General features: G+C 37.9%; 1 protein-coding gene across 1 annotated transcript; it reads right to left on the bottom strand.

The window, feature by feature from the left end:
- Positions 1-5155: 5155 nt before the first annotated feature.
- Positions 5156-6294, bottom strand: LOC110733683 (protein FAR1-RELATED SEQUENCE 5-like). The gene is made up of 2 exons (XM_021913771.1): positions 6186-6294; positions 5156-5535 (listed from the first exon to the last, which is right to left on the bottom strand). Exons 1-2 carry the CDS (start codon positions 6292-6294, stop codon positions 5156-5158), a joined length of 489 nt encoding a protein of 162 aa, XP_021769463.1.
- Between the last annotated feature and the right edge of the window lie 5870 nt (positions 6295-12164).

Genomic DNA, 12164 nt, shown 5'->3' with positions numbered 1-12164 from the left:
ACACTACTTTGCATCTGTCGGCCGTCCACAAGCAAACGGCCAGGTAGAAGCCTTACCGTTGCCTCGAACTTGGAATGTAGATAATCTTAAAAAATATTTCTTCTGAATGATGTAAAGTAAAGAGCTACTTAATAAAGTTTGCACTTACTATTCAATTTTGTATTACGAGGGGCATGCCGTCTGTACCTTTACAGTCGGCTACTCTCCATTGAGTTTTTCACTCTATCTTCAGAGGGGCATGCCGTCTGTACCTTTACAGTCGGCTACTCTCCATTGAGTATTTTACTCACAATACTTAGCTAAAAAGATTAGGGCCTGGCCGACCCTGTGCCTAACAGGCGGCTACCCTTCTTTTACTTAGCACCTACGTTCACCAAGAACTTACCAAGGCCACCGGCCGAATGATCAGACCAGGCGCCAAGCCAACTGATCAAATCTACAAAACTAATACGACCTGTCCCAACATCATAGCAGGCGTCCGACGGCATCCCTCCGGATGAAATTCGTCGCAGAGAGCAGCTCCCTTTTGGGTGGAACATTGTTCTATAAACTAATTACACGGCACCTATACGACTGTCCCCAAGGGCAACCACGTAGCCGTTTTTGAGACAAGGATAACTCTTATCACTAACCAAACCAGTGGTAGCAGTTGACATCTGAGTCAGATGACCGCCTGTATTACTTGGGATAAATGCAGGGGGTACCTATTGAGTTAATAGCCAACAAACATTGGCAAATCAAGAGGATCAGCCGGCCTCCGCCGCCTGGTACCTCTACTATTCAATCTAGAGTGTGACGAAGACTAAGTAACTCCTATGTTAACTTAATAGTCACTCAAACTTAGTATGGAGCCTAAAAGGTATGAGTCGTCCGCCTGTTTTTAACAAACAGGGACTCTCAACCACTACTCTTGCTAGGTTAACAAATTACGAGTTAAAAGCCAACATTGGCAATAAAGGGAAACAACCGGTACCCGCCTCTTGTTATCCTACTTACTTAATTCCTTGGCGACTAGGTAATACTATTTACTTGGTCAGACCACTTTCCTACTTGGTTAAAATTACAAAAAGACAGGCACGTCTGCCTAAAAAGGATCCAAACAAAATAGTTCGAATACCGATTGAATAAATGGCCGACTGATCGTCTATCCTGGAAACAGACAACCAGTCGTCCAGGGGCATAGGCGGCGTACTTACTATTTGTACCTGTCTGCAACGTTCGGCCATGTACAACAGTCGGTCTAGTGAACAATGGGATATTAGATATGGAATACTTAGACAAATTTGAAGCAAAACAAAAATTTGATTAAAAATAAGCCGGTCATTAAAGACCAGCAAAATATTCAAAGCCCCGGCCCCCTGGCCGGGTAAATACAAAGCAAACGGCACGCAGGCCGTGGAAAAAATACATTAAGCTTAAGAAGGGGGCAGTTCAGTATTAGCAGCTGCCGCCTGGTCAGCACTCTTCTTGCTGGACTCGGCTTCAGCTGCATCCTCTTTTGATGCCTTACCCCCAAGTGGCACAAGCGCCACAACCGGCTCTTCCTCCTCCTCCAACGCATCTCCCAACGCCTCTTCTTCAGCAGCCGCCAGGATCTCTTGATTATATGTTTCCGAACACTGGCGGTACGTTCTTTCCCAAGAGGCAAAGTCGGCATTGGGGAACAGGCGGCCCCAGGTCATGCGCTGGATTTGAGCGGAGTCTTCCATCATCTCCCGGACGAGCTCTTTCTTCTCTTGCTCGGCCTTTTCCGAGAGCTCTTGGGTAAGACTCTTCTCTTGGCTCACCAGGCGTTCTTTTACGTTGGCCAAGGATTTCTCCATGGCTTCGTAAGAGTGCATTTTTTGGCGAAGAGGTTTCAGCTCGGCCTTAAGATTTGTGATGGTCGCGCCCAGCTCGTCATTCTTCTTCTGGGCCGCCTCTAACTGAGCCCGAACAGCGGCGGTAGCCTGCGCCTGATAATAAAGAATATCAATGGTCAGTACTTCATTTTGGGCAATTTGAAACATTGCCTTATCACAGTTAGAGGCGGCCATAGCTTTTGCAGCCTTTACCTCTTTGTTTTTCCGATCAAGCGGCTTGCGAAGGCTGTTAACTCGGAGCAGGGCCTAAGTACAAAAAAAAACAGGCGTCAGTTTCCAAACAAAAAAGATAACAGGCGTCCTGGAACTCAAATACTCAAAAATATGCTAAGTATACCTCAGCAAGGACCCCTGCAATCCCATCAAGGTCAAGGGTGCCGGCACCCCTGACCGCCTCCCTTTCAGATGGAGGAACTACTTTGATCATGGACTTGGCTACCTCAACCAAGTCAAGCCCCTGAGGGCCGGCTGCATCAAGCGTAAAAAAGCAAGTTAGACCTAGTCAAGAAGGAAGCAAGTGTAAAAGTTTTTACAAGTAATTGTCCATACTTCTAGGCGGCCCCGCCGGGGTTTTAGAAGAAGTGGTCGGCTGCTTCTCAGCCGCCACTGTTTTCCTGGAAGACCCAGGAGAGCTTGCAACAGTCGTCCTCCGGGCCTTGGGGTCCGGCTGTTGCGAGGAAGAAGCTCTTGGAGTGCCCGACTGAAAATAAAAAGAGTTAGTATATGCATAAGACAACTTCTAAAAGAGAAAGAGTTTTCGAAGCCTACCAAGGGTGCCCCCTTGTTGGGGGAGTCGGTACAAGACTGTTGCATGAGAGAGGCCCGCAACATGGCCGCCGCAGTCTTGGATGCTGTTATTTTACTCATGGCGTCAGCTGCAAAAAATAAACAGCAAAGTTAGTAAAATCCCAAGTAAACAAAGCGTGAAAAAACAGAGTATTTGACAGGCCGGCTACCTCTAGAGCACCGACTGCTGAGGCCACAGGCGGCCAAAAAGTACTCGTCATAGAGCCACTTGAAGCTCGGGACGCAGTTTAGGGGTACTTGCTCTCGTACCCCTGAAGTAGAGTTCACCCTAGTCTCTACTTTGAAGAGTCCTTTGTCTAGGATCTCTTTTTTAGCCTTTGGGGGAACAGGTGGCATGCTGCGGCCGCCTGCGAGAAGAGGCGGATCCCTATTCCACTTGTTAAAGCGTTGGTTCAGCTCCGTGTCTGAACCCTCGATGATAAGGAAGGTGTTCCGCCAATCCTTCCATTTGTTCGCCTTACCTCTCGTCATGAGGTAACCCCTATGGCTTGTTAATTGATACCAGCCGGTACCTCCCGACTTAGGGGTCCGGCTGAGATAGTTCATGTGGGCGAAAGCCTCAAAGCTTGGCTCCACCCCGTACATTTCGCACCCGGCCACATAGCCGAGTACGTTTACCCAAGAGTTGGGGGCTAACTGCCATAACCCCAAATCATACCCATCTAAAATCCGCTGAACAGCCGGATGTAATGGGAAGCGCAGTCCAGCTTTGATGGCCGCCACATAGCAGCCAAAGCAGCCGTCATCATAGCTGGTACCAGCCGGCCAGACGACAGTGTCTTCTGGATCCGACACGAACAGTAAAAATTCCAGGCCCATTCTGTGGTTAGCTATAAAGCTCTCCACTTTGTCTTGCATGGTTGCGATCCGGCCCCGGGGTACCGTGCAGTAGTAAGGGGTGTTTTCCTCTCTGAAAGAGGCGGACGGCTCCGCCCAATTGTCCCCCTTCTCAACTGCATGAGAAAGCCTCGCCTCTTGTAGGCGGCTGTTTCTTTCTTCTGAGCCTGGAGAACTGTGGCCAGAAGAGCTGGACTCGAACTCGTCCTCTGACGAGTCCGAAGAGGACGACTCCTCCCCTCTCCCAGAGGGGCCCGCCTCCTCTCCCTTAGAAGGAGCAGGAGGAAAATTAGACATATCAACGGTAAAATGGGAAGGGACCACCTTGACCCCTCTCTCAGAACTGTTGGCTTGGCAGCCGCCTCGTTTCACTTCTACATCTGGCGCCTGGTCAGATGTTTCACTAATGAGCACCCTTTGGGAGGAGCCGTCCGAGTTTGAGATCATAACAGTCTTTTTTGTTATGGCCATCACGTTCTGCATAGACACAGATACACTCGGACTTTGTATAAAGGGCAAAGATGGGTCCAGAAAAGGGCAGGCGGCACTCCTAGTCCTAGATTCAGCCGTCCCCGGTGACCGGCTGATCACTAACTTAGGTCGTGTCGTGTGCTTCCGTGGTGCCATTTCAAAAAAATAAAAAGAAAATTAAGAGTAAGAGAACTGAGTTACCTGAACGAGTGACGGTTGATGAGGTTCTGGAAATCCGGTGCAGTCGGCTTGTCAGAACAGGCGGTAGGCAGAAAAGGTCCGAAATGTCAGAGCAAGTTCAGGGGTCCGAATGTTCTCGCAAAGTTCTCAAATGTGAAAATGACCGAAGTCAGCACTTCCTTATATAGGCAAAGTGAGAAGGCGAAGGGTCGCTTCCAAATTCAAAATTTGGGCGGGAAAATCTCTCGGCCATTTGCAAGGTGACACCTGTAGCAGGCCGTCGCCTGTCACCGTGCAACACCTGTCACAGGTGACACGTGACCAGTCACGCGCCACCTGTGAGGGGCAAATGATTAGGGGATTTTTATCCTCCAATCACCGTTTGACAAGTGGACCAACCAGGTTCCGCCACGTGTCCTTCACGTAGGCCAATAGGAGCCTGCCACGTGTCAATCACAGATACGTCCTCTACGGACCAATTGAGACACGCCACGTGTCCACCCATGCCAAATGGGAAAACCGGCCAACAAGGCCCAATCCTGTCTAGAGGCCCGGTCAGCTCTAGGTTTACCCTAAACCTAGAGAGTGGCACGCTTCTCAAGACTATAAATACTTAATTAATCCTCATTAAAGGAAAAAAAAGCAATTAATCTCACCTGAAGAACAGAGAAGAACAGAAACATTACAGAACACTAATAACCGGCTAATCTCGCTAACAAACCAGATTACCTACATTAAACACTCTCACCTAGAGAGATCTTATTACTTTAATTTCCGTATTAATTACTCCTTAATCAGGTACTAACTTGACCGTTGGAGGCGGAGCTCTTAGGAGTCTCCGTTATTTTGCAGGTACAGGCGTCCGGTTCCAGTCTCGGAATTGTAACTCTCCCGCAGGACATCAGAAAACCTCGAAACAACATCCATGTTCGTTATCAAATAATACAATGTACATTGAAATACAGTACTATGTTCTTTTACAATATGAATAATGTTCTTTAATGTTGACCAATCTTTCTATGAGATCTTATCAAGTGCCTCTTTGAAATGGGAACCCTGCTATGATTATGCTCCATTTCATGTTTGACAACATGATACAAACCAGTTTCCTTATCAACATCAAACTGGATAAATGCTTTGCAACCGTTATGGTAATCTTTTTTTTGGTACACAGAATCAGACTTCACTTTCTTAAAGCCAGCATAACTACAAACAAGAGTTCGCAAACGAATTGTCTTTTTATCCTCCCTTGTCCTTTTAAGTGCTTTGCGTGTACCAAATCCATGCTTAAAAGCATATGAATTGTACAATTCACATGCTTCTTTGTCTGACATTACTTTTCTAAATGGTAGCTCAGAAGTAGTAGATTCTGTAAAGCCTATACATAACAATTAATAAAATTGAGGGTTCTCATAAATATAAATGAACATTATAGTCAAAATAAATTAACATTGTAGTCAAAATAAATGCACATTATAGTCAATTTAAATGAACATTAGCCAAAATATAAATGAACATTGTATCCAAAATTAATGAACATCATATTCAAATTTAATTGGTGTAGAAAGAGACATAATGAACATTATAGCTAATGTAAATGTACATTGGTTAACAAAACAACGTTATATATAAGATTCATGTAATGTACATTATATGCAACATTAAAGAACATTAAAATATAATATAATGAACATGTGTGCTATATATAAATATATATATATATATATATATATATATATATATATATTTTTGACAGAAACATGTGTGCTAATTTTAAAGAACATCATCTTCAACGTAACACATTATAAACAAAAAACAGAGCAATACATTAATAATTCCAGATTTCAATGCAATCAATTAATAATTCAAGAAATCAATGCAATAAATCATCATTGTGAAAAATAATTATAATTAAATTCAATCAAATGATAATTCAAGATATCAATTTAATTAAATTCAACGAAATTATAAAATCAATAAGAAAATCATGAAATTCAATTAAATTACAAAAAAATTAAACTACATTACCTTTTCCTTCTGTAACAATGTCTTCAGTCTCGCTGAAATCATCATTATCTTGATCATCAAACGCAAAACGGCAATATGAATCATGTCGAAATTCGCCATGATTGGCCATGTTCTTTAGCTTCTCTCTCTTAAAGTTTGATTTCTCCCTATTTCTCTCTCTAAAAATTCACTCAATTTGAAAATTGAAGCCTAGTATAAATTTCCTAGTCTAGACACTATATATATATATATAGAAAGAAGATCCAAAATCAAGTAATTAATAGTATCCAAAAAACAGAGATTCTTTTTTTTTTTTTTCTAAAAAAAAAAAAAGAAAAAACATGCGTGAAGGAGGTGGATGCACCAAGCATGGTGAATCCGCCTCCAGGAAGAAAATTTCATGCGGTTATATAAGGGGTAGTCAGTTTTAATTACGAGCAGGCTAAAGTGGTAAAATATAAGTAAATTTCAATTGTTTCCTAAATTTGATAAACACGAATAGATTTCAATATATTAGGTGAATATCTTATTAGTTTATATTATTGACATTATCATCCCTTTGATTGACGAAGCAATTCTTTTTTTTTTTTTATTATTATTTTTTAAAAGAACGAAGCAATTTTTCTATACCTTTCATTAAAAAAAAAAATTTGAATTAAAAAGAAAAAAAATAATGAATAAGGGTATATTAATAAGGGAGATTAAATTAGTGTTATTATTATAATTATTATTATTGATTTGTTCTGGTCTATCTGTTGAAGATAAAATAAGCTTAGAAAATTCAAATACAATAAGTTCAAACAATGAAGTAAAATCAAATTAGGTAAGATAAAATAATTTCTGTCTAATCCTAAGCCTCTCCTTCAGCCCGTCATGTAAGATAAAATAATTTCTGTCTAATTCTAAGCCTCTCCTTCAGCCCGTCATGTGGTTTGAAAATCAGTGGCGGATGTAGAATAAAATTGAGGATCAAACCTTCATGAAATGCAAACATTTGTACAAAACTTAAGGCTGTGATACTCCACATACATTTTTTATCGAATTGAAGAAATTTCCAACTTGAAATTCACACTTTTATATGATGCATCATGTGTCTTTTAACGAGTGAATGAAATTGAATTAGGGTGCATGATCAAAACAAAGTCAAGTTGGGATTATTTAATTTTATAATTCATATATGAGACCAACCAAAACACAAGTACACGGCCATACGCAATGTGCTCTATATACTTTATATGAATTAATGGGATGATCCGAATTAATGAATATATTTAGCCATCTACACAAATAAAACTTACTATTGAGGTGTTATGAGTAAAATTACATCATTACAAATTACCATCACAAACTTTTGTCATTTCAAATGTTAATTCAAATTTAACATTTTATCACACTAACATTGTACCATTACTTCGATAAAATTGAGAAAATCAGTCATTATGCATATCAAGCATTTTGTAAACTTTTGCCCAAATCATGTTATTTAACCACCTAATAAATCGATCTATTAACATATAAAATCAAAGAAATAACGAACCAATCAACAAAATACGAAGAATATTGCAAATATGAGACAAAGTAATATATTCAATACGAGACAAAGTAATACTAACTACACTAAAAGCAATTTTATTGACTTATTTTGTATAAAACAATTGCAGACTCCTAATACAATCTCAACTACGTAAAATGTGAATTAATATTCAAAACATATTCAACTATAAGTGTACATATGTATGTATGTATGTACATACGTATGTATGCTATATGCATGTACTTACGAAGGTATTACATTGCCTAATCTCCAGGGCTGTTTCTGAGATTTCGGAGGCCCTAGGGTAAAGTAAGATATGGGGCCCTATCTATACTTTTTCGGTTTTATATTGCAACACTTTATCCAAAAAGCTGTCATATTTTTAGTCAAAGTGTTGCAATTTATTTATTTTTTTATAATGATGTATTCCGCTCCCTCCATCCCTTTTTTACATTCCTGTTTTTCTTTTTGGGTATTTCAAAATTACATTCCTCCTTTCCTTTTTTAGTAAGTATTTTTTTTTCCCAAATATCTCAAATTATCCCTCTTTTTTTGTGAAGTAATTAATGCTCACTCTTATTTTCTTACTCTTACTTTCCTATTCTCGCTTCTAAATTTAGATGAATGTGATTGGTTCTTAATTTCTAATACGAGCATGTTATTGGTCCCTTTTTTTGCAAAGGATTGATGACATGACATCATTAAATATTAATCTATCTTTGTTTTACTCAAAAACATCGTTTAATGTTTTGTACTCCGTACTTCCCATTGTGTTTTGTTTTATTGTTATTTGTCTTATTCTCAGTTCCTTAATTCCCATGTAATTTTACAAATAGGAATGTAAAAAAATGACGAAGGAAGTATGTTAAAGTATATATATATATTTTTTAATATATGTAGGAGAGGAACATTTTTATTACTTGGAATTAATAGTCTTAATTCAAATTATGTTAAGTAATGAAAAAGTCAGACTAGATACAAATGTCTTAATGTGGGGTGCAATTATATTTAAAAAATACGTAGTAGTAGAACAAATTGAGATAGAATATGCAAAGAAAAAGTAAAGGAATAGGTTTCGAACCCACGACCAAAATAAATGGACGGGAGCACTAGAGCATCATGGAACCACCAGGACACTATATGTGCACATGAAATAATTGTACTATTGATTCTAAAGACTTTTAAGCTCAGCAAAATGGGGGCCTTCTGGTCGTGGGCCTTGGGCAGGCGCTCCGGCTGCCCGGCCTCAAATACGGCACTGCTAATCTCGTTGGGGGGTTTTGGTTTCAACAACTTATTTTTTGCAAGAATTATAGGTTTCGGGATAATGGATTGTTAAAAACCGCATCTCGAGGTTTAGGATAGTGTGTGGCCTTTGATTTTACTGGTGATCTTCCTTGCAAATCAATTTTGGCCAGCAGTTGATTTTGTTTCCTTTGCTGATGAAGCATTTGATGAACAAGGTAGAGAACTGAGTTTCGGCATTGATTTCATCATTATTACTTATGCTACGTGTTGAAAATTAATACATAATGACTTATTGTATGTTTACATAAATTTATTTATAAATTTATTATTAAAAATATTAATAATACGAAAAAATATTGATTTATGTACCATTGAATTATTAAAAATGAAATGATAATATTATCAATACACATGATGTGTTAATTATGTGCAATAAAATGTTTACATAGTTACACTCAATTTGTTTTTATAAATTATTTTACTTAATTTGTTAATTCGTACATAATTTTAATATAATTTATTTTATTTGTTTTTTCATATTTTATTAACCAATTTTATTCAATTTACGGTTACAACAAAAGATTTTAAACAATTTTTATTAGATTGTTTTTGTTCTCAATTTTCCGTTTTTTATCGATGGGTCGTGCCAGTCATATCGAAGGGAATGAACTTTTTCATAATGTAATTTCTGATTTTGGTAGCTCCGGCGGTCCAATTTTTACTGCCGTTTGAGAATTGTTAGGGATGATCGCAAGTGATGTTGGATTTGCGGATTTAGAATTTGCAATTACATCTGAAGCTATTAAACAATTTTTATAAAATTGTTTTTATTCTCGATCTTCCACTAAAAAACAATATGAAAAGTGTACTATCACTCAAATTTTAGAAAAGGTAATAAAAATCTAAAATTTTAATGTAAAATGTTTTTTGGAATATTTTAAATGTTATTTTTGATAAGTATATATACTCCGTATCATTGAAATTGTTTGGTTTTGTATTCTTTATTTTATTGTACTGCGTAGATTCCAATACTGTTGAATAATGGATTAATGGTGCATCATACAAAATTGATTAAATTATAATATATAGAATGATATACGTATATATTAAATTATCAATGGTCAAATTACTTAAATGGAGCATGTATTCAGAAATGTATCCTGTGAATTGTGGTTCATATATTGTGTACTGTGTTAAATTAATACTCAGTACAAAGTATCTTATATTTTTTAAAGTGTATATATATATATGGTTAAAATTGCACGTGTGAAAAATCAAACATAAAACTATTATAAAATGGAGGAAAAAACCTTGTCATGATTGCTTGTATCATGGATACTTCTAGTGTAGTGTTGCTTTGGTGGTTTATTGGTTGTTTACATATGGCAGGGCCAGCGATAAGGACGTGATCGAATGATGTGAACGTTAGGCTCTAGAATCTAAAATAGGCCAGCTAGGTCACCTAAATGTGATAAATTAAGATAGTAAAGTCTTTAATTCGAAATTACAAGGATCATAAGAGTACGAAAGAGTATCTATTATCAGGATGACAATTCTACATAATTATTTTTATGTATACCACATGCACTAAATTAGAGACGATGTTACATGTTCAATTCAGTTTGTAAGACACATAAATACTAAATATATGATATGTACATTTTTGAAGTTTAATATTTTCACTTTTGATTTATTTTTAAAAAAGTTTTTAATTTAAATTAATAAATTAAGCACATGGACATACATTAAAAAGATAAAAAAAAAACTGAACATTTGTATTTACAAAAATGAACATTTATATATACCAAAATGAACATTTGATAAATGATTCGAAATCGAAAAATTATAAGATCACGTCATTATGATGAAGAGGGGGTGCAGGCAGTGCTACCTACATAGGGGTGTAGGGAAAATTTTAGTAAAACTAAAAAAGGCTTTTTATCACTCTTAGTAAATAAAAGAAGACAAATGTTTGTTTTATTTAGCTAAATCACATAATTCTATGTGCTATATAATCCTCTTATCACTATGTAGTAGTAAAACTAAAAAAAGGCTTTTAATTACTCTGTAGTAAATACAAGTATAAGAAGACAAAATATAGTTGTGAAGATGGTTGTTAATTGTGAAGTTAACTGTTAGCTGTATAGGTAGCTGTTAGTTGTAGAGCTATTAATTCGGATAAACGGGTCGTGTTTGGGTTGGGTAAGAGTGGGTCGGGTCAACTCGGGTCGGGTCAACTCGGGTTAATGCCGTAACCTATGCGGGTCGGGTTCGAGTTGGGTCATGGTTGAGTCGGGTCATACAACTTATCGGGTTTGGGTCAGGTTTAGGTTGGGTTAATGAGAGGTCGGGTTACATTTGAGCCGGGTGAACAATAGGTCGGGTTTAATTCGAATTTTCACGGGTTAGGGTAATTCCCGGGTTCGAGTCGGGTTCGGTTCAAGTCAATATAATTTGCGGGTTAGAATCAGGTCGGGTCATTCTCGGGTTTGAGTCGGGTTCAGTTCAAGTTAATAATTTATGGGTTATAATCAAGTCGGGTCATTCTTGGGTTCAAGTCGAGTTCGGTTCAAATCAATAATTTGCGGGTTATAATCAGGTTGGGTTATTTCCAAGTCGGGTCATTCTGGGTTCAAGTCAGGTTATGTCCAAGTCAATAATTTGTGGGTTACAATCACGTCAAGTCATTCCAAGTCAGGTCATATACGGGTTCAACTAACTATAAATTGATAATTATCATTTTTCTCAAGCTAATTATTTCCTTTGACTGTAATATATATGGCAACATACGAGAAAACAATAGTCTATAATTTAGGAAGATAATTATCTCCTTTAACTATACAAAAAATATATACTATATTTAACTCTTAATTTTGGGGATGACGCTCCTTCTTTTGCTGGCCTGGACCGACTTGGTCTCCCTAGACAAAATGCTTTGATCAACAATAATAAGGTGGTCTAAATTGCATTTAAGGTGATTTGAAATCCGGTCAGGAACAATTTGGGTTGAATTTAGGTCGGGTCAATAGCAAGTCGTGGGATTCCGAGTCGGGCTAGTAAAAGATCGGGTTAAATTTTTGGGTCGGGTTAGTAATAGGTCGGGTAAAATTCAGGCCGGGTCAATAACAAGTTTGGTTGAATTTGGATCGGGTCAATAACAAGTCGGATTGATTTCGAGTTGGGTTTGTAACAGGTCGGGTTAAATTCGGGTCGGGTTG

Source organism: Chenopodium quinoa, unplaced genomic scaffold (assembly GCF_001683475.1).
Source record: "Chenopodium quinoa cultivar QQ74 unplaced genomic scaffold, ASM168347v1, whole genome shotgun sequence".
NCBI classification, from domain to species: domain Eukaryota; kingdom Viridiplantae; phylum Streptophyta; class Magnoliopsida; order Caryophyllales; family Amaranthaceae; genus Chenopodium; species Chenopodium quinoa.
The sequence above is the reverse complement of the archived record's forward strand: the minus strand, read 5'-3'. Positions and strand labels throughout refer to the sequence as shown.